Source organism: Poecile atricapillus, chromosome 3 (assembly GCF_030490865.1).
Source record: "Poecile atricapillus isolate bPoeAtr1 chromosome 3, bPoeAtr1.hap1, whole genome shotgun sequence".
Taxonomy (NCBI): domain Eukaryota; kingdom Metazoa; phylum Chordata; class Aves; order Passeriformes; family Paridae; genus Poecile; species Poecile atricapillus.
Window position 1 is genome coordinate 35,267,573 of NC_081251.1, and position 27,485 is coordinate 35,295,057.

General features: G+C 43.1%; 2 protein-coding genes across 2 annotated transcripts; one reads left to right on the forward strand and one right to left on the reverse strand.

Moving 5' to 3' along the window:
• Positions 1-1,217: 1,217 nt before the first annotated feature.
• Positions 1,218-23,066, reverse strand: TBX18 (T-box transcription factor 18). Its single transcript, XM_058836333.1, has 8 exons — positions 22,412-23,066; positions 21,444-21,627; positions 19,819-19,920; positions 16,692-16,863; positions 10,271-10,438; positions 9,031-9,095; positions 5,563-5,657; positions 1,218-2,992 (listed from the first exon to the last, which is right to left on the reverse strand). The coding sequence occupies exons 1-8, from the start codon at positions 22,680-22,682 to the stop codon at positions 2,268-2,270; spliced, it is 1,782 nt and encodes a 593-aa protein (XP_058692316.1). The 5' UTR covers positions 22,683-23,066; the 3' UTR covers positions 1,218-2,267.
• Positions 23,067-24,698: 1,632 nt separating this feature from the next.
• Positions 24,699-25,561, forward strand: LOC131577966 (uncharacterized). Its single transcript, XM_058836258.1, has 2 exons — positions 24,699-24,911; positions 25,278-25,561. Exons 1-2 carry the CDS (start codon positions 24,747-24,749, stop codon positions 25,467-25,469), a joined length of 357 nt encoding a protein of 118 aa, XP_058692241.1. The 5' UTR covers positions 24,699-24,746; the 3' UTR covers positions 25,470-25,561.
• The last annotated feature ends 1,924 nt before the right edge of the window (positions 25,562-27,485 follow it).

Genomic DNA, 27,485 nt, shown 5'->3' on the forward strand with positions numbered 1-27,485 from the left:
AGAGCTATGGCAATTTGCATAGCTGAAAATTCATTCCATCTTCTACATGCCTTAGAACCATTTCACAAATCATTAGCATGAGTCTGAATAGTGTTTTTTTGCATTGCAGGTCTTTTCTAGGAAGTTTGCCTCAAAGGATACCGCACTGCCAAGACCAGCGACAGAGCCAAAGTACATGAATGCTCTTTGTTACCCTCATATATGAACACTACCCAGCCATTCCTCGGTAGCATACTGTACACAGCACAGCAAATGTAAAGATGATCTTCATCTTCAGTGTACTGTCACCCTTTCCTCAGAGGAAGAGAAGTGCTATTATCACATTTTTCACAAGAAAAAGAATCTGATAGAGACTGAGTGGACTTAGGTTTACTCAGAAAGGTCAATTAGAATGTTTAAGACAGCAACGAAGCAAGCCCACATCACCTCAATTGCATCCTCCTCTCTTTCTAACTTTGAATGAGAACTTTATATGTATCTTTAACAGAAACAAATACATAACTAATAGAAATAAATTTTATTTATTTCTATTAATTTTATTCCCAGATAAGCGGAGGTAGCAAGAGGGATGTTTCTGCATGTATTATCTCCATCCCACTGAAGAAATATTAGCTGAAATGAGTCATTTTGAAGTGAGAGTGGGTAAGCCCACCATTTGCCTGAAAATATGTAGAAACACTTGAGAAACATGAAAATTCACCAAAAAAATCCAACAGACATTAACCTGAAAGACCTTAATCTCCTTCAATGCCGACTGGGGAAGCATTTTCAACTACATCTGTACCCACCTTAGACTGCCTTTACATCACCTACACAATATAAATGAGGATTAGCATACTGTTGGAGATGACCTGTTCTCTCAAGCACTGAAATTTGTTTCACAGCCTATGCGGTTCAGCTCTGACAGATGGACAGCTGAGAGGCAGCTTTTGCAGAAGGACTGATAAACACCTGGGCTGTGCAGGTGCAGATGAGGGCAGAACTTTTACCATGATAAGTGTGTCCCTGTGTCCTTGTCACTCTAGAGAAGTCTGGTCAGGAGCAGATGATAATCTACATTCTTACAAGTGCCATTTAGAAATCAGAGGTGTGAATGGAGGAAACCTCTCCAATTGCTGGACAAAACCAGAGCAATAGGAAGGCAGCTATGACAACGTTCTGCTTCCAGAAACACTTTGGGGCAAACTGAGTCATCTGCCTAATTGATACAGGTGATGTATTTTTTAAATATTGAGGATGCAGAAGCTTTTGCCTTTAAAAAAAAAAAAAAAAAAAGCAAACACAAAAGAAAAAAACCAAACTCAAAACACGTAACACACAGGAAACAGCTAAAACCAATAATGGAATTTATCATCCTGCTCACTTTTTTTTCCTAAATCAAACTGCACTTTCCCTTAAAAAAGTAAAAATACAAAAACAAAGATACATTAGAATATCCTACTGTCCAGTAAATGTCTTATAGGCAATATTTATGGAGGAAAAAATGCATCAAGCCCTACATTTGACAAAAATTAAGCACCCCAACATTCATTTCATACAAGGGAATGCTGCTTCTAGTGCTCTTGGTTTGAATTATTCCTATCACCACAATTTGAATATGCATTATTTGTCTTCAAATATATAATCATAAATCTAGACTAATGCTGAATAAAGCAAATCCTAGTGAGAATGCTGTGCCGTTGATAAGATAAAAACAGCATACCATGAGAAGGCAAACTAATCTTTCTGTTCACCTTGTAAATAATCCATTAGCTAAACTTCTAGTTTAGGCTGGATGCTTGATGCTTAACACTAAGAAGTCCAAATACCCTTTGTATCCCTTGTAACAGAGAATAAACTTGTAAAATGCCTTTGGTGCATCAGCTTATTGTATGAATGCTTTTAAAGAAACTCACTAGTACTATAGGAAATGTAAGTGGGCTTTTTTTGTGTTGTTTAATACTCCAAGTGTCACTTCATTCTTTAAAGGGGTTAGAACAGAGGAGGGGGAAAGGGGAGGAAGTCTTACTTAATTTGTTGCATATGTCCCAACGTGTTATACAACTAAGTGTATTATACCAGAAAACTAAAGCAATCTGCACTGCAGCAAACTCCGTGTAACTCAAAATAGGAGAATAATCTGGCCACAAGCAAGTCAAAATTTCAGTGAAACTTCCTCTCATATTATATATACACACACTTTACAAGCTACATCAAGTGTCCTTTCATATTCCAAAAGAAATACATTGTAGACACCAAACATACTGTACTTTTACTTAAAGGCTTCATCAAACCATATGTGCAGACACTTGAGAAGACGAGAGTGTCAAGCTTCCTAGGGTCCTAGAGTCAAAGAAATTCTGCTGCCCCCCACTGCTAAGTAAGTGCACTCCTTCCACGGGGGGCAACATCTGCCGATCCGTCATGGTTCCACTTGGCGAGGACCCCAAGAAACTTCCTTGGGAAGAAACAATTTTCTCAGGACTGGCAGCCAGTTTAGGGGATGTGGAAAAGTTATATCCATAGAGCGCACAGGGACTGTGCAGTCTAAACGTGTTGTAGGAGCCTTGGTGGGTTTGGTTAGTGGTAAAGGCATTGCTGGATGGGGAAGGCATGATGTACTGGAGCTGTGGAGACATCCCTGAAATCTGCATGGATAAGCCAGTCTGCGGGCAGCTGAATGCATCCCCATCATTGCCACTCATAGACATATTCACAGTTGTGCTACTCGACACACCAACATAGGAGGGAGTCCTTGGGGGTGCAAAGGTCTCACTGGTCTGGTTTGTGAGCCGGTTGTAGGTCTCAGCCAAGGAAGTGCTGTATCTGTTCAGGGTCAAGCCTGAGCGGGCACAAGCTGTGTAGTCAGCTGGAGCAAGGGTACACAGCTGGCTAGTGTTGGGACTGAGGTGGAAGGCTGGAGATGAGCAAGGGGAACCCGGTAAAAGGTGAGGGTGAGTAGATGGCACTCCACTGCCAGATCCCTGGAGTAAAGTAGAGGAACCTGCATTTCCTGGAAGAGAATATTACAGTGTAAGAAGCACATTGGGAGAAGTCCATTTCCTAGGTGAAAGATCAAGACCTTTGTCTTTTACAGTAACTGTTAAGATGAAATCCAGCTTAAACTAATTAAAAACTTTTACATACGTGTGCAGGAGAATGTGTTAGTAAACCACATGCGTGTTTCTAAAGAAACAATTGACCAAGGAAGAGAAATGAAGTTATGTTTTTATAACATGTTTTATGTTTTTACAACCATCACTTAGTACTTAGAGCTCCTAAAGGTTAACTGCTTCTTACATGACATGGAATAAAACTGTATGGCAGCTAAGATGTAGCCAAGTGATTACCACATCACAGGAAGCCCTCTTCAAAATTATGACTTTTGGCTTGTCTATGCTCTTGCTATAGTCTGGAATGTGTTTCAAGAGTTCTGTGCCTGACTGTCACTGTCAGAGCACCAGCTGAGGAACCAGCTCCTTAGCTCAGAGGCTCTCAGAGATAACAACTTCAGGAAAGTTCTGAAGTTGGGAAACTTCAGAACAAAACTTCAGAATAAAAAACCACTTCCGACTTCAAACAAAAATTACTGAGAACAACCAAAAAATTCAGAACAACTTCAGGAAAAGTGTAGGCTGCACATAGCTGCTTCATTTCTTAAATGAGTAGGTTTGCACCAAACTCTTTGCAAATTGTTCATTTACTGATATCAGAACTTTTTATATTACAAATACCAGTGCTGACTGCTCCTGAAAACACACTGCTTGCTATAGGTGAAGCCTTTTCTCAAGACTGAAAGTTTCCCAGCTGCAAAAATACTTCCTTTTCTTAAAAGATTGTATCTTCCTGAAAACTGAGTAGAAAATTATCTGGGGCCTTTTACAGTCTTTTAGGCAGAAGACACTTAACGAAAGAGATCTGTTTATGAATCACATTAACAATCAAACATCCTGATGCTGCAAGGAGATAAATGCTGTCAATAAGTTATCAGGTTATCATAACAGGTGAGAGAGTAAAAAGAAAATTACATTATTAATGAACACTGCCTGCTGCTGCTTCTCTGTTAACAGGACACACAAGCACAAAGCACCATTAGACACTGCCACGTTACAGAAATTCTGGTATAAGACATATTTTTCTTTTCATCTTCATCAATGCCTCCACTACCTGAAAACGGGCACTTTCAGAATTAACAACCAGGAGAAATTTCTAATGGGGTCTTTTGGAAAGTTGTTATGTCCAAGGTAATGATGACTAAAGATTTTGCAAGGATCCCAGTTTCCATCCTCAGAATATCAACAGTAACTTCAACGTCAATCTTCTTAACCTCAGGCAACAGCAGAAAAGTAAGTGAGAAGTTCATGGCAGCAGTTCTCCTGCTACCAAATAATGGTCCTACATACAAACAGCCAATAAAGCTGGGCCATCTCCTAAATGGATTAACTGCATTGTCAGTTGCCTTTCAGTCTTACACAGTCTGACAAGGTATCTCAGGTCACATTCTAACTTCTCATTAAAGGCCTTTTTGATGAGACCATCCCTCACCTCCATGCTACACCCAAAACTGTGCCAACACCCATCCACTGTATCTATGACTTGGCACAAAACCTCCTTTTAGTCGCCCACATCAGGGACTGATACTCAAGATTTCTCAAAGGAGTGAACTAAGAAGCTGACAGAAAGAGATTTCTCTGTATTTCTCTATGTTCTGGATTTTTGCTCTGAAGATGTCTAACAACTTTGCAATCAATTCCTTATCAAGAAAGCAGACTGGATGTTTGTAAATCTGCTAGCAGAAAATGTGAAGAATTGAGAGCAATATGTCTGATTCAGCTGGGAAAAGGCTGAGAGGTTTTCTATGTGCATTGGCATGCTCTGTCAATAAAAGAACTCAGAAAAGAGTACAGAGATCCCACTCTCTGTACAAATGGGCCATTTAAATATTTTTCTCATTCACGACGCTACCTGCATAATGGGTAAAGTGGAAACAAAGAGGTTTCCAAAAAAGAGTGAGGAGCAGGAAAAAGCAAAATGGAGAGGAGATACATTTCTTTAAGCTCTAGGGTGCAGATAAAGTTTGTTGGTCCATTTACTGAACAATTTTCAGGTCTTTAGGAATCAAGAAGGGGTTCTAAGAAGAAAACAAATTAAGTTTCCTCCCATTTGCTCATTACCTAAGAGAACATTTCTTCTCTCATTCATTTTTTCGGTTTTTTTTTCTTAAAAACACAATTCCTATGCTGCAGTATGGATGTGTACAACAGAAATCATCTGTAAGTGATCTCTTTTGTATCTAGCCAGAACATAACATTAAGGAATAGGTTATTCAGTCCTTAAATAACTTGCATTCTCCTCCACATGTGATCTGATTTTTCTTACAATCTAACATATTTATTGTCACAGTGGTTGAATTAACATTAGTTTTCTAACCTGAAATAACTCTGATGAGGGAGGATAGCTGCACGGTGTTAGTTGATCGTTTCCATCTTGTGAGTGACACACTTACCTTGGCCTTTGTAAGGTATGATGGGAAAAGCTTCACCTTTCATTTTTGTTTTGAAAGAACACAAAGACACTCGTTACCTTGTTTGGGTATCCCAGGTATGTCTTCAAATGTAAGGGTCCTCAGTGAAGGTCTCCAGAAGGCATAAGACTCTACCAGAGCTTCCAGCCCCATTCTATTTAGAACAGAAGAAATCACAGTGTCATGAAATCAGGCTGTATTTTGCCACACATCTCTGAATACTCTACCTCAGAAACATGTACAGTTTAGTAACATTTCAGGATTATTTTCAAGTTGATCTTTCCTTTCAGGAAAGAGCCTATCCATCCACAGAGACCTGCAACCACTGGACTGATAGCACACAAATTTTTTTCCAATTCCACAAGCCTGGCACTCCATTTCAGTATTCTGGGCCTTTTGGGAGGGCTGTTTGTGTGGAAAGACTTGGCTAAAATGATTTTAAATGTTTTGCTAGTATGGTATTTTTTAAAGAGCACTATTTCTTCCTAGAACAAAGGTTATCCACTGACAACTTCTATTAAAACAGGATTCCCTGTCATTACTGATGAGCTGGAAAATCACACTTAGAACATGAACAAGGCATGGATGCACAGCTGTTTTGCTACTAAAATCATGTATAAAGCAACACAGTTTTGCTAAGCAAAATGCCTTTAGAAACTAAAAGCCTCTGATCATTTTTTTGCAACAATGAGAAAACAGAAGTAACTGTGTAGACAATAGTGGCAGTCACTATTTAGAAGAATCTTCTTTTCCTGAAGGTAAATACCCATTTGTCTTCTGACAATTATTTATGAATAATGCACCTCAGAGGTATATATTCTTAGAGGTATAATTTTGGTGTTATTTTTGACTGCTGGGCCCCAGAGGCCTGTTGAGTGTCAGCATCAGGCACACACCAAATAAGAGTGCTTGCCTTTGAGCAGCAGTACTTTGTGAACTTGAATTATGCAAATAGCCCAAAGTGAAGCAACCAACATATTCTGATACTACTCCTTCCAGGAGGAACACAAATGTCTGTCAGGAAACATTTATAAAGCATTTATTAGCTGAACCTGGACTAAAAAGATAGCCTTAATTTTCTGCAGTAATGGTGAATTTTTGTTCCTAGTTAAAGTGGAGATAAAAGCCACCTCCTGGAGGAGTGCAGCCAAGGCGATAATTTATACAAGATGCCTTCGAACAGTTTCCACATTTTATCACCACCCTAATTTGCGCTATCAAATGCCCAAGTTTATTTAACAAAACAGTTATGTTTTTCCCTAAGTATTTAAAGGGAGAAATTCTGGTCCTTTCCTGAGTAAAAGTTTTTATAGGGTCAAACTTTAAGCCCAACTGAAGAATGAAACTATTCTCAGCACATAAATTCTGCTGCACTTTGCAAATGCACAGGGAATGTTTTTAAAAGGTGAAGCTACTGATTTCTGTAAAATAGCCTGTGGGACTGAACAGGAATGACCTAGAAGGGCATATTTTTAATTAAACAGAATTACTGCATGCAGCAGTGCAGAGTAAGATAGCTGCATTAAAGCAATATTGAAAAGTTTGCTATAACTATACTACAGTACTTTTTTAAATTTTTGCAGACTAAAATGCCTCAATGATAAACACACCAGCTAGAACAACGAAGATAACAGAAACTTAACATTTAATTTCAGTATTTAGTAATAGAGCAAAACAATAATCCACTGAGTACACCAAAAGAAATTTTCCTTGACAATTAAAATTCTGAGCTGAATTACCAAACACATTTATCCAGTAATGCAGACTATAAAAGAAAACAGCGATATTGACTTCACTAAAACAATGTCAATTTGCAACAAACAAGAGGTTGCAGAGTCAATTCTGTAACGAGTGTGTTTTTAGAGTAAAAGCACTCAGACCTCATCTAAAGGCTGCTCCGAAACATTTCAGAGATGCTGGCACTTCCTTCAGGACTTGCCTTAATCCATTTCCATAAAAATAACTTTCTATCAAAATATCCTGCTTTTTTCCTAATGCCTGAACCAGACTATTCCTACCAGCCAAACGAAAAAAAAACCCTTCTCTGGATACACCCAGTCCCATGACTGTATTTCTGTGGCTGCAGATGCCATAGTCTTACATCTTCCCCAGGTAATTCCAGAGCTGTCACATCACATTAAAACCTGCTCAAATCTGGTTTCTGAACAATTCCTTCCTTTCTGTCTAAAAGGGTATCTTCCCTTGTTTCATGTAACATTATGGAAGAAATTCTAAGTCCACCTAAATTTGCACATTTCAGAGACAACCAGGACACAGGGTTTCATACTTCTTAGGAGGTTCTATAGTTCTGCAAACAGCAAGCATGCAGAGACACTGCCAGTGAGAGAGTTTTCAAACAGGGCACGTATGGCAACCATTTTCTTTCGAAAATACACACAGCATGTTTTGCTTCCTCAGTCACTCCATTTATTTTGAAGCTACTGTCCACTTAATTTCTAACTAGATGGCTACAAAAGATGGCAAAACTCTATTTATGTCAGTGGCCACAGAACATGGATACTTCTTGCTAGAAGACAAAATCTCAGACATACTGAAAAGATACTCAGAGTGAATGCCTGTAAGTCTTTACCACTACCTCATCCCTTCCATAAGAATTAATTTTCCAAAAACTACTCTCATTTGCTGTCCAGTTTCAGTTTTTATGTAAGTCAGGGGTAAGCACAAAATAGGCTTTAATGCTGTAGCTTCTGCTAACAGAGAAGCTCAATAAAGCAACAATCAAAAAGAAACTCTCTGATCATTCTGACCAGCATGATCTGCTCCCTTCTCTGCAAGGCCTGGTCATAAATACAGCAGCTGCAGACACCAAACACAATGTAGTCACAGGAATTGATGGATACTATACACCAATAAAATATTGGGGTTTTTTTTAGCTAGGATGGTTTAACATACAATTCAAAACAGGCTTAAGTAGCTTGCATTAAACAGTCGTTGAAAGAAATACCTCATCGGCACTGGCAGCCCGGACAAGGCCCAAATCTCCACTTTGCACTGCTCAGATTTCCCACTGCTACTTTGAAAGATTCACAGATCAAGATAAAATAAGCAATTAATCAGTCCATCCGCAACAGAAGAGGTGGAAACCTGTCCCATTTCAAGGTCCTGTATAGCCTGATAGAAAAGACATTCACCTAGGAAGTGGATTTAAAACTCCTTAGACTAAAAAGACACGAGAACACAAGTCCCTCAGCTCCTAGGCAAGTGTACTAAACATAAGGTTACTGCACAAACTCCAGCCTTCATGGGGTGTCACTGCTTCCACTGAAAGGAAACCTAAGTACATGAGTCAGTACTGAGTACGAGTGCCAGCCTGTTCTCGAACTAGATGGTCAGAGGTGTAGCAATGGGAGCTCACCAGAGAGAATATTACTGGGAAGTCTGAGTGGTCCTTCAAGGAGCCTGAATTCTCAGATTAGATTGTCTGTAAGTGCAGGTGTTCACCTTGAACAGCCTTCACAAACTGATTCTGTCAGCAGGAACAAGCCCAGCTCCTTCCCCACACCTACCTGTTACGGCCCGAATCTCTGAAGCCTTTAGCAAATGGATTCCTATCGATCTTCAGACGAGTTATCTGTGAATATGATTAAGAGAAATTATTACCTGTAAACTCAGATAAGTAGCATAGAAAACAACTCTCCTGACAGAAATAGCAGAAACATCTTCATATTTGTATAGTTTAAGATGGTTGCCCTGAAACATAGAAATATAAGGGCCAATTTTCTGATCATTATTTTGCAGATCCCAGGAGAAGCTAATAGGTATTTAAAGCTGCCAAATGGCTGTTGGAATTACTGAGAAAAAAAAAATTCTTGTCAAACGTCATTCTTCACCTAAGAGACTACACTTAGTACAATAAAATTTAAATTAAATTTTATTTTTGAACTGGTCAAGAAGGAAATATGAAAATAGTAATTATCTCTAGGTTATTATTCTCCATAAAAAGAAAAAAACAACAAACCAACCAAAAAACCCAGCAAAACACACCACACTCCAAATAACTGTAATTTATTTTAATAAATGGGAAAGTAACCAAATACTTGTATTTCAGTATTTACATGGCTCCCATGTTCTTCACTTTGTAAATTTATCAATGCATATGTGATTTTAAAAAATACAGCTGTAATAATTTATATAGAATTATTAAAATGCGGCAACACTAACTATGGTGTCATAATGTATGCTAATACTTAAATGAGAAGGTAGAAAGAGCTGAGTGATACAACCTGCAGTTTGCTTTTGACTTTGAATCCATGTGGACCCAGATAAATTGCCCTTAATAATATAAGCTGAATGCAGTTAATAAAAACAACTGCAAACCTTCTTCAGAACTCAGCTTCTTTGTTAAGGTCCTGGGAGTATTAAAAGCACTGGAGTTAGGAACAGAAGTGCTTTAAAAATTCTCTCCAGACATGTATTTACCTTTAAAAGTACAGAAACACCTTTAAAAACTAGACTGCTCTTTGCCTTGTTCTTCAGTGCTGTATTTATAATCAAGACACCATTAAGCATGCTAATTAGACTGTGTGATCTCTGTAATATAACTGATTTTTTACATGCAGCATCTCCAAAGGCTCAGCTATAGCCTCCAGGCACTACAGCAATACTAACAGTGAAAGCTACTTGTAAAAAGACAGCTTTAGATAATTCTGTTTTAATAAGTGATACAATGATAGTATCTGCTTTTCTCCTGTCTCTTACATATTCTCTGAAAAGCCTGTTAAGTGCTAACCAGAAAGCCCAAATTACCTGTTGGTTTTGGTATGCTGTGACAGTCGTGAAAACTGTCTCTGGGAAGGAGAAGGCTTTCACCCCTTCTCCCGAAGGGATGGGCTTGACAGGGGACAGATCATCACCACAGTCTTTTCGGATGACGTGCACACGAGGCTGGTATTTATGCATAGAGTGAAGGATAATCTATGCAATCGTGAAAGGAAAAAGATAACATTTATTAGAAAGGACACCCTGCTGTTTCAGGACTAATAAAATTTTGGAACAGATTACAGTATGTATTTACCATGCCACTTACTGGAAATCAAATGTTTTCTTTAACCTCTGAAGGTTCTTGTTACAGTAGTCTAATCCCTGTGCATTTATGTTATTGCCAACCCTAAGCATTTAAAAATTACGACTCAGGAGCTCCAAACTCAGAGATTGGCTCAATTGAAACTGGCTCAAAAAAAAGGGGGGGAAAAAAAAACCCAGAAAAAAGAAAAATCAGGAGTGAAGTCCAGGTCCCACTGGAATTATGAAAGTTTTGTCACTTTTTTGCACTGAAGTCTGGATTTGACCTAACAGGATTAACAGCAGCAGAAATTTGCCTTTTGTTTTTGGAACCTTCAGGATACGCTACTGGAACAATTTTTTCCTTGTATCCCAAAGGCTGGAAACAAATCTTGATTGGAACACTAGCTGAGACTCTCACACTCTGAAGAAGCATAAACTTAAGGGTAAAATAGTAACAAAATCCAGAACTCTAAAGTGTTAATACCAATCAATTTATAAAACTGCAAATTTCAATTAAAAAACCCTCCCAGCACACAAAAACTCAATCAAAAACAAAAGAGAAGTGGATGAACTCATACTGCATAAAATTAAACACATGAATACCTCTTGGTACTGCACCTCAGTTTTAAAGGAGATTTAAAATACAGAATTTTTCTTCTATTTTACTCCACTTCAACTAACAACTATGAAAATAGAAGATTTCAAGAAAAAAAAAAAAAAAAGAAGTTCAATTATTATTGTTGGAAGCCTTAAGACATTAGTAACTTGATAAATAAATAGTCCTGTGGCTATTGGCCTGCGGAATCAACATCCTGGGGAAGATTTTTAATTTCCTGCTCCTTCAGTAGGCTCAGAATATGCGTGTGCTCAAGCACTCGACAGAGCCCCTATGTCAGACACCATGGAAGTTCATTTGCCCAAATTATATAGAGGACATTGCATGTGTTTGGATAAACTAGAGCTTGGCTAGTTTAATAGACTTGGTGCTGGCCAGGTTACATGGCCTTGGTTTGGTAAACCAGGTTTCTAGATAATCAGGGGTTTTATTAGCCTCTGAGTAAGGTTTTGACAATGACATCACAGGCTCCAATTGATTTACTCAATGAGTACCCTATGGATGTTCTTATATGCAGTCTTTTTTGAGTTTCTGAAATCTTGACTAGAGCAAGATTTTTTTTATCGTGCAAAAATATTTTCTCTTTTGCAACATTCCTTTTAGCTCTCCAACAGCAAAGATCTACAAAACGAAAATGCAGAGAGGACAGCACATTCCTCACCCTGTTTTCCTGTGAACACCCAGTGGTACCAGGGGAGATATTGGTGCAACAGAAAAAACATGATCAAGAGAAGATGTTCAGTTCAAACCCACTGCTATTCTGTGCCTTGCCATTTGTCTGGGTGCCACTGAGCATGCCACACTCTCTCCCACACGGATTACTTGACCTCATCAGCTCTGTGGTGCAAACCACTGCTGGCCCACACATTAACGATAACCCTGGCAGCTACAATGAGCTCTGCTCACACATCAGAACAAGTGAAATCAAAGCAGCATGGAGATGAACACCTCCCACTGCTTATCTGGGTGGCTATTACAGCTAAACTGATCCATATCATCTCCTAAGAGCAACCTGTCTGGCCTCTGTCCTGTACTGAAATTTCCTGTGCTGACACGCTGTTTTGGCTATCAGCAAATCCACAATAATAATTTCTTTTTCTTGATGCTGTACCATGTGTTCTAACAATGGGATCTTTGTTAGTGATCTGAAGGACTCTGAACTCTAAATAATGCATAACTGTGAAGCATTCATGAATTAAAGAGCGACATATGAAAACAGGACATATAAAGAGAGGGAGATGCAACATTCACTCCAAAAACAGTCTAGTTCTGTTACTAAAGCATCACCTAAAGCTACTGTGAAGAAAAAGCTAAGGAAAAGGAGCTTCTGGCTTTTCATTTCACAGTGCTTGCACATTTAAAAGCACCAATGGGATCTAACAGTTTATCTGCAGAAACAGCAACCTTCCCTTCATGCCCTTAAAATCCAATACCAAAGAGCCCCCTACAAAGTCCTCACAACACTTCATGCGGAATAAACCTCTCTCACAAAAAGTAAAATTATACTCTGGCCACAGCAGCTGTCAGGAAATCATGATCAGACAGAAGACAGGGAGCCCACAGGTAGGAGGCAGAGCAAAGGCCACCAGAGCACCTGCAGACACCGAAAGCTGGGATTACATTTGCAATGGCTTTTGAGAGCTACTGCCACGATGAGGCCTTGGAGCTGACCCTGAGCATGAGCACCACCATGGCACCACCATCTCAGCCAGAACAACTGAGAGCCAGATACACCCTCGCAGGGGAGACATCAATCCTCCAGCAACTTGGCAGTGCCAAGACTACATAGTCACCTCCCCATTACCAATACAGTCCTTGCTGCTGCTTTTGCCAAAAATCCTCCTTTATCCTCCCTCCAAAGCAAAGGAACTCAGGCTCTCTGAAGTTGGAGAAGTGTGTAGGGCTGAGGAGCATGGATTCCCTCTGTACTAAGACGAAAACTGCAAGTGCAAATACTGATGTTTCACAGCTTTTCATTGTGACAAGAACATATAACTGCCCATTGACTGTAAGCAGAGCTCGCTACTTGGAGCCAAGTCTGGGCAGAGTTACAGTCCGCCTCTGCTTCCAGCCTCACCCCACTTTCGAACGGGGAAAAAAACCCACCCCAACCACCAAGGAACAATTAACACACTAACAGCCTCATTTTCACTAGAAGTTAAAAGATGTTCTTCTGCATCAAAAAATACTCAGTTGAAAAGCATGGAAAATAGCATAAAAAATATTGACTTTTCCCCTCCACTGAAATTCAGTTTAAAAACTCCATTGAAATAGAGAATTAGCCAGCTCTAACCAGCCGCAGGGAGAGACTGCTTTTACAATGCAGACTCCACAGATGAGAGAGGGATGAGAGGCATTAACAAAGAGCATCCAGACCATGCACTTTTCAGTAACAACTGCAAAATCCAGGTTTACTTTTCCTTAGAAGCACAACTTAGATGAAACACACAAAAGGCACAGCACGTGTCTTCATGACTCTACAAGAACACAGTATTTCTAAAGCAGGGAATTCACCCTGGAACTCCTTTTGAGATCAGAAGCACACAAGGAAAACGTGTCCGTACAAATTTTGCTTCATCTCCACAGACTGCAAGTGGAACCCACATATCAGAGAGTGTCCTATGTGCAGATATGTACTTCAAAATCTCTGAGCTGAGCAGCACTATGAAATAGCATAGTCACAAACTCCCAGTTGAAATGCTGATGAAAATAGCAGCAGGCAGCATGGAATCTGGAAAGTACTCGAGCAGTGAGTCTCTTAGAGATGGCTGATCTCCTACAGAATGCTAATCCCGGGGCAACACGATGCAAGGGGAATGAACTGGCGGCCACCAACTACTGCCACAACAAAATACAACAAAAGTATTACAACAGATACTGTGTAAGAATTCTACTCTAGTGCCTATTTGCAAATACTGTCTGTATTCCTACGGCCATGGGCCACATCTCTCTAAGGTTCTTAGAGTTAATACTCTCGAATAGGTAAAAGGGCTCTAGATTGATATCATGCAAGCTCCCTACCTGCAAGACTGAAACCTACCCCTGGGATTTTAACACAAAAACTCTGCAATACACCTTCGACAAACATAGGAAACATAAAGGAACAATTTCAACAAGGATTAAACTGCCAGAACCAGAAAGCAGGGAAAGCATTCCCAAAGAACAACCGCTAAAGCCCAATGCTGCTTGATGGAAGCCCCACGAGGTTTCTCTGAAGTACTGCCTATGCACAAGAGGAAAAATACACACTTTCTAATAATCTAAAATATACCCCATGTCCAATACAGGGGTAGGAGAGTCAGAACTTCTGATACAAGAACAAATATTGAAGGGACACTACAGCCTTGACTCCTAGCTCTTCTAACTCGCCATCTGTCCCCTGGTACCCTCCTGAGAAAAATGGTTTCTTCCTGCTTATGAGAAACAATTGTTTTTTTATACTCATCACAAAATATGATTATTCGTTTTCCATTATTGCTAGAGGCATTCAGAGGCTACATAGCTTTTTCAATACAGCATTCCACACTACCATAGCTTTAAAAGAAAAAATGTACCCATTGGAAGAGACACTTTTCTGCTTTCTGCTTTTGCCTTTTCTGGTAATTATGAATGACATGTTTGCAATTTCCCAGATTTGAGAAATATGAAATTATTTTACAGTCATCCTTCTTTTGTCCTTTTATTTTAATGCTTAAATTTCCATTTTGGGGAGGAGGGGCACTGCCATAACTCTGAATCAGTTCAGTGTGTCTCGAATCATTGTACTTGAGCTTTGCTTCACTCGTTTCCTAGCTGAAGTATTTAACTAAAGACCAGAAAATTTTTATCTCCCCATATTACAAATAACAGTGTGCTGTGTACACTACACAGGTTTCAGTTCAGAATAAAAACAAAGCTAGAATCTGGGCTGGAAAAATACACTGACATAATTTTATGCATAGCTGAGATTTTATCACAGGGCAGTTTGCGACTGCAAGTGTACAGGCGGACCACAGTACCCACAGATCGTCCCTCTGCACCCACCAAGTACAAAAACCAGCTCGCTGCTGGAAAAGCAACATTTCATCCATTTGCATCTGCTTCCCTTTCAGAGCCCTTACAATAGACTCAGGATTCAGGGAAAACAACTCCCACTTGAGAGAAGTCACAAATACACAAATGCTGGGGAACCAAGGGAACTTCATGTTCTAACCTTAACTCAAATGGACACTGCCAAGTAAGACTCCATATCTGTAATTCTGGAATGAAGCAATATAAAATCTCTTTTGTACTATCCTAAGAAAAGCACTGCTAACTTAAGAGACGTGAATACCCCCATATTTCTTTTAAGGAAGAGCAAAATAAAATTATGAAAATTATTGCACAAATGCAAGTTTTTATCTTTGTTATCGCATTTGCTAGGTCAGCCACGCTCCTGTGCTTCTTGCCTCTGTTAATCACATTTGCAAACACAAAAAAAGGGGAAAAAAGCCTCAGACTATGTATTAGCAAAACACCTGGCTCAATGTCACGGAGTTACAACCATACACAAAGACGAGTGTGGCACTCTGTTCCAGGTATATTTTCTTTCACTCCTTTCCTTGAAGGAGAAAGCATCCTGGTTAATAAATTGGGTTCCACTAAGGACAATGGAATCCACATCCTGTCTAAAAGCTTTTCTCTAACATCTTAAATCTCTACCACTTGGAACTTCATGCTCCTTCTGAATGGATGCCAACATTTGCCATTTATTACGGGGGTTTGTAAAATCAAAGACTTCACCCTGACTAAAAACAATCCTCATTTTTTAATTATTTCTTAAGGTGTCAAGTAAAACTATTTTAGAGATTGCTGGAATGATACTGGCTTACATCTGTCATGTTTCAACAGTTTTGAAGAGAAAAGGAAATATTAACATAACACATTTTGTCACATTAGATAATGTCATAACTAAACAATTTAGAACTTGCAAACAGAACACTCATAGTGCATACGTCTTCGCCAGCTTTTTCAGAAGTAATGAGCCTCAGCTGTGAAAGGGTCTTGCTTCATAAGGTATGTAATAAATCATCATCGGAGCAAACCCAGCTCCCATGTTGTTCGTTTTTGACTGCAATTATTAACACCTCACGGGATTACACACAAATGTTTAGGTTAAGAAAATACTTAAGTGTATTTTTATCCACGTGAAGTTATTACACACTATTAGTGTTTCTCCTAGCCACTTGTGAATCTAAGCGTCCTTTTCGATCGTAGCAGAAGCTGCGACTAACACGCTTGGTGGCAAATACTGAGAGCAACTCTGCCCCTCTGTATTAGGCAATTTAGCCTTGTAAAGTCTTGCTTTGCAGAAAGAGTTCTCTATTTGAGGTGGGAGTAAAACAGCAGGCTCTAATAAGCAGCTAATTATTGGAGCAGAAAGTAAGCAGATTTTAGATCTGGAGAGCAAAGTTCCAAAACAACTCTGAAAAGTCAAGCCTATTTCTGGCACCCCGAAGCTGTACGTCAGAACCTCTCAGGGCTAGGCAACGTGCCTACACATCATGCCACCGAAGAGCAAGTACTCACATGCCCTTGATCATCCAGCTCGTTATTGGTAAGCTTCAGTTTGTCAAAGCTGATCACTTGTCTCATCCACGTCTCCCCTGAGGCGGGTGAATCAGGGTGAATATAAACACGAGGCGGCACTGGGGAGTCAGCATTACCAGCCACCATCCACTTGGAACTGTGGTAAACATACCTATAAAAAGAAAACAAATACCTTTAATCACAAGCACCAAAACAATTTATTAGACCCATTCAGTGTAAATAAATTAGGGCCCATGCATACAGCAAATATCCATCAATTAACAAAACAATGAAAGGACTCAATTTTACATAAATAAAAAGATTTTTTTGTTTGTTTGTTCCAAAACATAGTTCTGGCACCTTCAAAAATAAGGTTAAAATCCATGCTCTGATCTGACCTTACTCTTCCTAAAATCAGTTACAATCTCAACACTAGGTTTCAAAATGAGCTTTAAGCTGGTGTCAGTTCACTGATTGCTACAGCTCTACTCTGAAAAGGCATCAGCAAACAGCGAAGAATCTGGTCCTTCTTTTATCAAACTGAATAGTAATTCCATATTTGGAAGATTTATCATATTGAGTCTAATACAGGACTCTATAAATAAAGCTACTGAAAGAAAAGAACATTATGATTGGGAAAAATGATGAAAGTATGTCAAACTATGCTCCTGATATTTCTGTAGACCATAATAGGCTTAATACTGTTAATATAATAGTATAGCTTAATAGGCTTGAATAGTATTGCAAAAATGTTAAAAAATGAAAACACAGCCTGCACTTCATTTGATAGGCCAATACTGATGAGGTGATTTTATAATAAAAATTGTGCCTGCTTTGGTTGAAAACCTATTTTGAAGGCAGACACTTCACAAAGTACTTTAAAAAGCATTAATTGAAAGTTATTTTTTTCAAGTACAGTAAAATTCCAGTAATTCAGCTGTGTTTTTAAATAAAAACAAGAAAGACTTTATCAAAGCATATCTTTGCACAATTCAGTTCCTTTTTAGAAAAAAACAAGCAACATAGTCAGAACAGAAAATAAAATGATTTAATGCAGGTATCGCTCCATACAATTCAGATCAAGCTGTATAGCTAAGATCTAGAATGGTGGTGAAATTCTCTCCTGAAGAGAAAATCCTCCATCCCAGACCACTGTTGTAAAATTTTTCATTTATTTTATATTTCTTGATTTATACTAAATATATGCTTTCACTCAAAAAGTAAATAAAGTTATAAATACACATAAATACAAATTTAGTGATAAATACATATTTTGAGCTACAGCTCTAAATATTTATAAGGTCAAATTTTGCTAGAAATGCAGACCTAGATGTAATTTTTTTTCATTTCCATTTATTTTGCTATCTGCTCTGTCAGCTAAAGATTAGGCTTCATGTGACTGCTGTCATGTCCATGAAATTTAAAGATCTTCAAGACTGTGTGAAGCTGTACAAACAGAGTTGAAATAACAGTCAGCAATAAAAAGCAAGGAAGAGAATGAGAAAAGGCATCAAATAAAACATGTAAAACATTAATATTTAGTGGAAAGCTTAAAGGCACAGTTAGTAATACACGAATACAAAAAATTCAGGTTTGCCAACTAAGAAAATACCGCCCTTCATACAACTCTTGTTATTTCAGTTATCTGGGCACCATGCAGCACACAGTGACGACAGTGCAGGTCAGTATGACTATAATTATTTTAAATGAAATGAGGTTTAAGCAATTCATACTCAGAATAACTGCTTTTAATTTTTCGTATTAACATATTAATTAATTTGGAATTATTACCTTGCTTTTTCTATGAATTTATTAATTGTTCAGGAATTATATATTTAGATTATTAAGGAAATGCACACATGCAACACAAAGGAAAAAAAAAAAAAAGAGAAAAATGCTTGCATTTGAAATGCACTGCACTGGTACAAGGAAAAAGCAGCATTTTTTTCCTCAGTGGTAGAGACAGGAAAGACTCCCCTGACTGTATATGCTGGGCATCACCAGCCCTGGTATCTGGTGTCCCTTTTTGAAAAACTCAAAATCTAAAATGGTCCTAAGAAAGGTCTCACACACCACACAAGAAAATGACAAAATAGCAGTCAATGAGGTAAGTACAGGAAAAACGCAGGGCAGCATTTGGTTAGGAAACAAGGCAGCATTCCTGCAGAACCAACCTTTTAATCTCGGTCTGAAATATTCCTAGTTCTAGAATTAAATTTGCAGCGGTTTTCTCTGCATTATACTAAGTATAGGTTAAAGCAGTCAAACCCGCAATTGGTAAAGACCTGATCCTGTCTCCTCTGAGCTGCTCTGGCCAGGCTTCCCCCCTGGCTACTCTGGAGCATGGGATTGCATCCATAAAGCAAGACCTTGGAAACGGCTTCCACTCACAACAGGAACTGCTGCGGGCCCAAACATTTCTCTAGGACCAGTGGCTTCTGCAGAGCCCAGCCAGCTCCCTCAAAACACAACTACCCTCGAAATACTGAGAGCTTCAGCACAAAATTGCTACTCCTAAATGTTCAAAGAACAACTGCTTTTGTTTCTCACATCAATCTCCAGACAATAATGCCATTAATTCTTTAAATAATAGTAACTAGAAACGTTACCCTTTTTTAGTCTAAGCGACCAAATATCTCAGTGATAAACAGCTTTTAAATTAAATTATAAGCAATTTGAAGCATGACTTACTTATAAGATAGCTTATAAGTATTTAAATCAGATATCCATGCTATTAATCTTATTAATTAATGTTAATACCATTTGGCACTAAAAGAAGTACATTTTCATATTTAGTTGTTAATAGGAAATAATTCCCACTGACAGGAGGAGGAATAAAATATGATAACATTTCCTGACCGCACTCTGAAAGCCAAACCTGAGCATCTGCCCACAGTACATACACAGTGTGAGGCAAATATATCATGAAGACCTTCAGCACAAACTTTAGTTGCTTTTGCATACTTGGTACGATATGGTCTTTTAATATACACTGAGATGAAAATAAGAACCTTTAAGGAGAGTTAAATATGATCTTCTGCTAAAATATGTTGTGTTAATATTTTCTTCCAACAGCCAAGCACTCTATAGCTTACATCTTATGTTTTTTGCACAAAAGTCACCATACCTGTATCTTTTGTTATCCACTGGCACGATATCCATAGCAATATAATACTGCTGATGTGGGTCTAAACCTGAGATCTTCACTCTCATTGCAGGAAACATCCGCCTGAACATTGGAAAGAGAGAGGTCATTTTTAATACGAAACAGACTCAGGAATGGTTGTTTAGGAAAAGTAACCGCTTCGTGGGATTTTTCTCGTTCTTCCTTTTAGCCTACAGAGTCCTTTTGGACGATTATTGTTACATAGCCATGAAATGGTCCATTCGATATGTCAAAACAGATTTCTAAAGTGCATTTGCTCGAACAATGCTTTGTATGTTTGGGGATACGCTTTGGGAGTACAGCTATTACCACATCATTTCAACTTTATTGTTAGACAGTAAATCATTTGGGTTTGAGACTTTACTTTAGCAGTACACACATTTAAAGCCCATTTGAGATATTAGTAAGAAATGTATTCCTGGAGATGTGCAAACAACACCTCCACCCAGGAAGCCCAAGGCTTACAGAAAGGCAAATTGCCACTAAAGTTTCATGTGACAGCAGAAAATGGTGTCTCATTGCTGTAGCAGCAAATTAGAAAGCTAAATCCACTGTGATACAATTATAACACGGCGAGGATGCAGTTATAAAAGCCAATGTGCCATGCTCTAACCCAACAATATGGTCTTTATTGACACGGGACTTCCTGTCTGCAACTTACTAAAGGTGAAGTGCGAGAGCTACCCTGTCTTTGAAAGGTATAGTAAAACTTCTTTATTGAAAGCAGAAACGAATCTACGAGCAAATTTCTTAAAAAAAAAATAAAACAAAAACGACGAAAACACAAACATTCAGGATTTAGATCCTTCTGTGGAATAACGGATTAATTAACCAATGAGGTAGTTTTAACATGAAACTGCTCTAAGCTCTTTGCTTGGTATGCTTTTTATCAGAAAACTTCGTTCTTGAAGAAAAAAAAAAAAAAAGAAAAAAGAAAGAAACGTCTTGACTGCAAGCTAATAAAATACTCTTCTGCATTTTAAAAAACAAAGTTATTCCAGTTTACTCAATATTTGCTGTTGTGCTAATATGTATATATATTAAAAAAAAATAAGTCTATTAAAAGTAGTTACTGGAAACAAAAATCCTATCTCCGCCTTTTCTGAATAAACAGGAGGGTAAAAGCCTGACTATGGCTAACTAGTTTTTGTTGTTATTTCAGTGCACCTGTAAGATAAAATAGAAATTCCCCGACTGGACTCTCTTAAGACAAATGCAGCTTTGTGCTGTTTAAGACTGCGTTTCAATCATTAATAAAGCCTCTCTGAAAATGCAGACGGTAGCATATGGATTCAATAAAATATGTTTTTGTAATTTCTAATAAGTTCAAATACTTTTATACTTCCCAGGTTTTTACCATGTGTATCCCCTGGAAAGGGGAAAAGCTTCGCCCCAGAAGGGCACGGCGCTCCCAGACCTCGCCCTAATGAACAGGAAACCCGAAACACCACATGCTCCCGTGCCCATCTAACATTATCGCCATCTACCTGCCTCGTAAATCTGGAGGGTTCCCCGCTTTTGGGCCGCTTTGATGTGCCCGCCCGCCCCGGGAGCGCGCGGGTGGCGGCCCCGCCGTGCCCCGTTACCTTCCCGCCTTGGTGATGATCATCTCGGTGCCGATCTCGTGGAAGCGCTTCCAGAGCTCGGCGCCCTGCAGGTCCACCCGCGGCGCCTGCGGCGTGGGCAGCGGCGAGCCGGGCCGTGAGCCCTTGGGGGAGCCGCCGGGGGAGGCGGGCGGGGAGGCCGCCAGGAAGCTCTCCTCGCAGCCGCCTGCGGAGAGAGCGGAGGAAGCGATAGCGGCCGGGCCAGCGCGGATTTCGCCATCGAGGGCTCCCTCAGCCCCGACCGAGCCGCCAGGCCCGTGCCGCAGCCTTGGCCGCGGGCAGGGGGGTACCCGAGCTCCGGGACCGCGGCAGCACGGCCGGGCTGCCAGGGACGAGCTGCCCCCGGCGCCGCACCGCGCCCCGGCCGAGGCGGCGACAGGCAGCCCGTCCGGGGTGCGAGAGCGGCGGTGCACGGGCTTCTGCCCCGCAGTGTGAAACTGCGCTCCCCTCCACACAGAGCACACGCACACACACATATGTACGTGTTATGTGTGTGTCTGTGTCTATATATATAAACTTATATACACACACACACACATACATATACATATACATATACATATATATGTATGTATGTATGTATATGTGTGTATATATATATGCACACATAATTATGTACATAGTTGCATTTGCACTTCTAGCAGAACACATGCACATATGCGTCGTATAAGCGCTTTTGCCTTTCCTCGCAGAGCTCGGGACAGCCCCCGGCCGTCGCTCCACCACGCTGCGGCACCCACAGCCCCGCCGGCAGCCGCCCTGCCCCGCGCCGGCGGCCGAGGGGCGCCGCGGATCCTCACCGCCCGGCCAGCGGGAAGGGTGGTGGGTGCCCACGCGGCGTGGAAAGAGAGAAGGGATAACGGGGATTCAAAGCTCCGGTGGCGGGGGGCGCGGGGATCCCGAGCGCAGCCGAGGAGCGGGGCCGCGGGCAGCGGCGGGGCGGCACTCACCGGCGGGGGCGCGGGCGGCGCAGCCCAGGTCCAGGTCGCCGCAGGTCCTGCCGGCGGCAGCGGCGGGGGAGTTCTTGGTGCAGCAGCCGCTGCCCCCTTCGTCCTCCGCCGCCTCGTCCTCGCCGCCCAGCTTCCGCCGCTTGGGCTGCCGCGGCGGCGGCGGCGGCTGCTGCTGCTGCTGCTTCTCGGCCCCGATGAGAGCCTCCACGGAGAAGGCGTGAGCCTTGAGGCTCATGGTGGTGCCTGGCGAGGACCGCCGCTTGTCGGCCATGCCCGCCACCCTACAGCCCGCGCATCCAGCCGCCCCGCGGCCGCCGGCACCGGCACCCGCGCCCGGCCCGCCGCGCCGGCCGCCCTCCCGTCCTCCCGACCGCGCAGGCAAGGGGCTGGGGCTTTTCCTCGCCTTTCTTTTTAAATCCGAGTTATCAGCCAAGTTTTTTTTTTTTTTTTGGGGGGGGGGATTGTTTTGGGTTTTTTTAAAGTGGAAAAAAAATCTATTCCTTTCTGCAGATGCGTTCCTTCTCTCCCCCTCCTCCTCCTCCTCCTCCACGTTCTGCCCCGTCTGATGGGCCAGGCAGGGCTGACATGGGTAACAAACGCTCTGCGGACACAAATTAGGGCTTGTAATTGAAATTTGTTGCCTTGATCTGTCAGCACTTCCAGGCAGGAGACCTGTGGGAAGAACTCGCTCATTAGTGTCACTGCGGCGGCGGGGGCCGGGCGGAGCCGCGGGGCGGGGGCGGTGCGGCTCGGCCGCCCGCAGCCCAATCAGCGCCGCCCCGGCCCCGCCGCCCCGGCCCCGCCGCCCTTCCAGGGGGCCCCGCCGCCGCTGCCGGGGGGGAGCGCCCGACCGTCCCCGCGCCCGCCTCCGCCCAGGCCCGAACAGCCCCGCGCCCCCGGGCCCGGCAGATGCACCCGCAGTGAACGCAAAAGGGACACACCCGCCCCCAGCCCTATCCCCCCCAAACGCAGAGGGAAGGGGGGAGCTCCCGTGGAGCGCAGCGTTCCGGCCGGGAAAACCGTTCAGACGTTAAAAAATTACGCTGTGCCCTGTTCTGCTGTAAGGAATTAGGAATTATTGCTGGTACTGTTGCGCTTGGAGAGTCATCGCATTTGTTACTCAAACTCTGGCTGCACTGAGGTTCCGGCGTAGCATCCACAACCTCCGCTAAACCCAGCCCATTAGCGCTGAGGCTTCAATAAAACGAGAATTAAACAGAACCTTGTATGAACATCGATGCATCCAGCCGCAGCAACTTTAGTAATAATCATATTTAGGTGCATAAAATAGTTACAGGGAAAATCCTCTTTCGTATCTTTCCAGTGAGTAAAACTATTAAAGTTTTGGAAGCAGATATTCTTTCCTTTGAATATCCAGGGAAATTAAAAAGCTAGTAAGATTAGTAAGATTTTTGTTGGCTTTTTTTCTGGCTTTTTTTTTTTTTTTGAATACTCTGAACTAAATGGAATGACGTGCTCCCTTAAAAGAAACAGAATAGAAATCCTCCAGCTGTAAAAAAAAAAAAAAAAAAAAAAAATCAATGGGGAAAATTTCACTGATTAGAGGACTAGGATCCCAAACTCGTTCTGTTTTGGGCAACGGAGAGAAGGAAATTCGTGATGTGGCTCGCCTGTGTCACAGCCTTGGAGGTCCTGTTCGGGCCGTCGAGTGGCACAGCTGAGATTTCTGATCGTAATCTGAAACGGAAATAGCTGCCATTTAAGAGACGTAACCGTTTCCACTATCGCATTTTACCTACCCGTAAAATGCAAATTTATCGCTAATTTCAATAGCTGCTTCGTCAGAGACTGCGAGGAATGGGCTGATTAATAAATATACCCTAGAGATAAATTATCCCTTCGAATAAGGTTATCAGCGTTAAAATTGTAAAAGTACTTTCCAGATGTGAAAAATTAGGTATGTGACAGAAAGATAATTAATTAAAGAAAAAAATAAAACAGAAACGAAACCACCGTAGGAGCACTAACTCTCTCCACATTGGAAGAGATGGCAACTTGTCTGAGAAAAATTCGTCACTACGAAAAATATTGCCCTGCAGTTGCTGTCGCTCTGAATTGATAGGAGAGCAGAAAATACTTGATGCCTGTCACCGACGAACAGTGCTGTGGAGTTAGTTTATCTTTACATTAAATCTGGGACATATTAACTGTTCCGTGGTCTAAAGTCTGTCTGCTCTGCTTTTCCAGCCGCGATTGAATCTGAAGGAAATCAGATGTGCGAGAGTGATCGAAACGTGCTAAGCTAGAGGATCTTGCAGGAGTTTAAACGCCGTGGCGGTGGAGATGAGATCGATAGAGGAGAGGAAGGAAGGAAATGGATGTTATCTGTCTGAGGGCGCTCCCGCAGCCTCCTCGCCCTCCCGCCCATCTCCGACGGTGCCTTGAGCCGCCCCGCTCAGCGCTCCCGCCGCCCGCGGCTGCCGGGCCACACACGCCATCGCCACCGGTGCGACGGCCCCGGCGAGGCCCGCGGGAGCAGGTACCGACCCCCGCGGAGCGGCGCGGAGGAGCGCGGGAGGAGGAGGACGCGCTCCGCGGCGGCGGGGCCCGGGTGCGAGCGACGGGGGCCACGGGGGCTTTAGGGCGAGGCTGAGCTACTGGAGAGACTCGGCGCGGGCGCGGAGTGCGGGGCCGGCCCCGAGCGGCAGCCGGGACCTGCCGGCGTAGGGGCGAGTTGCCCCGCTCCTCCGCTGGGCTTTCCGCGGCACGGCACCGGCGGAGGGAGGCTGCGGCGCGCAGGCAGGGACGGGGACGAGGCGGCGGTGGTGCCGCGGAGATCCCGTAAAAGCCTCTGGGCACGGAGTTGCTGATCCTGCCCGTTTTTTATTCTTTTCCCTCCCTCTAGAGCCAGCCGCCCCGCGTTCCCGCCGAGGAGACCCTGACCCCTTGCTCCGCACCTCTCCGCACCCCTCCACGCCGCGCAGCGGGGTGCGCGCAGCCTGCCCGCTCTACGGCGGATGGACAGATCGCCCGGATTGTTTTTACTTTTAGAGGAATGTCCCTTGCTATTGATTTTTTTTTTTTTACTCCTCCCTAGATTTCTGTAGGTTGCTATGTGGCATGTTGCTCTCATTTCTTGACTTTTTGAAATAACTGGATTTAAATTTATCGAACAACCTGTTATCCATATGTCTGTCCGATTAATTTTTTTACGGGATGATGAAAGAGAGAAGAATCTATATATATAGTGATCTGCTAATGGAATAATACATATATATCCAAAACACCTTTCTGGGGTTACTTTTATTTCCGGACTTTAAAATGCAGTCTGGGTTTTTAGACAATTTGTGAAGCAGTGACTATTTGATGCAGGAGAGTCACATATTTAGACTTCAGAGGAAAAAATACATTGCTTTCCGCCAGAAAGATATTTTCCTGTCCTCTCTTCGAAAATCTTGAGGCACATTTACAGGAAGGTTATGGCCGTGTTCTGCCAGTCACAGTGTGATTTTTGCAGATCTTTTCGAACAGTGAAGCCGGGCGCCACCAGACAGTAAAGTATCCACAGCGTCCTTTCCCCTTCAAAGATACGATTTTCTCTAACTACCCAGCAGGGATCCATAGAAGCGGTCACTAAGGAAAACATATTTATATCATTAGCCTCTTCTTCCCTCCGCCCCCCAAGTGAGCCTAATCGCTTTGCCCTAAGGAGACGTGGCGTGTAAAAGTGACAGCAAGGAGTTGACGGCGGCTAGTCACTCAAGCATTATCAACTGCAGGGAAAATTATAGGTGCCGGTGAGAGAGTAGTCTGTAAACCCTGTTTCTGTACATCCCAAGTGCACCTTCGCCCCCGTCCCTCTCCCTTGCCCTTGCTTGCGGCTGAGCGCGTGTCGGGGGCCAATTAGCACTTCCAGCTCTTCTGTAACGGGGTGAACAGCAAGCCTAGAGCGACTGTCCCAGCGATACAGATGACCCTCAAAAGGGTTGAGAGAAGGTCAAGCATGGCTTAAATTTAAAAGAGGCAGGAAAGCTCCCTGGAGCAGTCATGTCCCGCTCCACCTGGGATCCTGCGGCCGGGCTGCTTTCCCCGCTGCCAGGTGGGCTGCAGCCCGACAGAAGAGGTGGCACTATGGAGCCGCCAGGAAGGGTCGTCCGGAGCGGCAGCGGGGCTCTTTATTGCTTTCCGATGAGAACGGCCCGGCCCTGCTCCCACTTGTGCGCGTCACCTTCCTCGGGCGCAAAAGGAGCGCGGCTCGCAGCGCAGGGCGCGGGCGATCCCGGCGGATCCCAGGCCGGGCCCAGGCTCGCAGTGCCCCGGCGGCATCGGGCAACCCCCTGGTATTCGTCCCGGGGCCTGTTCCGAACACAGCCCCCGTGCGCCCGCCCAAGGGGCTTTAGCTTTGCCGCCGAGCTGGAACGAGAGGGAGCGGGGTCTGTTTCCCGACACTTGAGACTCCCCTGGTTCAAGCTACATAGCTCGACTGACGGGTCCCAGAACAAGCTGATGACGAGGCCGCTCTGTACCCAGCCTCCAGGACCACAGAGCGTGCAGCATCCCGTTCGGTGCTCCCAGCTCAGGAGCCGAGATAAGGGAACAGGGCCGGAGAAGAGAGGGGAAGTCCCAGCGCTCTCATGGCGCACAGAGCCCTTTGTCGCCTGGGGTCACCCAGCTTTAACCTGAACCGCGGGTAGCCTCGTTGCGGTTGTCGCCGGTCTAGCCGAAGCCAAGCCCAACCTGCCAGGAGCGTGGCCACGGCGGCCCTCAAACAGCCGCCGCGAGTGGGGTTAGGGGAGGGCTCATCCAGGCGGCGTGGCAAGTTTTGCTCCCACTTGAACGCCGTGGGACGGCCGCGCACCGAATGAGGCGAACGGGTCGGGGCCAGCCCGCCGTAGCCGCCGACGGGGCGCGCGGTCCGGCGGCAGGAGCGCGTCATCCCCCGAGCGGCGGGCACCGGCCTTTCCCCATGCGCCCGCTGAGCCCCTCGGCCCGGCTGTCCTCAGCCCGCGCTACCCCCGCAGCCTCCGCTCTCGTTTTAAAACTTCGGGAAAAATAATCGTCGCTCCCCTGCTGCGGTGTATAAATAAGATCAGCGTACGGAAATAAACTCTCA

Bases quoted from the DNA above. Each gene is read 5' to 3' on its own strand.
- TBX18 (XM_058836333.1), bottom strand. From the start codon at position 22,682: ATGGCCGACAAGCGGCGGTCCTCGCCAGGCACCACCATGAGCCTCAAG. The intron at 10,439-16,691 runs GTGAGTACTTGC...ACGATTGCATAG, and splicing joins AGCTGGATGATCAAGGGCAT to ATTATCCTTCACTCTATGCA. The intron at 2,993-5,562 runs GTAACGAGTGTC...ATTCTCTTCCAG, and splicing joins ACCTGGGATACCCAAACAAG to GAAATGCAGGTTCCTCTACT.
- LOC131577966 (XM_058836258.1), top strand. From the start codon at position 24,747: ATGGATGTTATCTGTCTGAGGGCGCTCCCGCAGCCTCCTCGCCCTCCC. The intron at 24,912-25,277 runs GTACCGACCCCC...CCCTCCCTCTAG, and splicing joins GGCGAGGCCCGCGGGAGCAG to AGCCAGCCGCCCCGCGTTCC.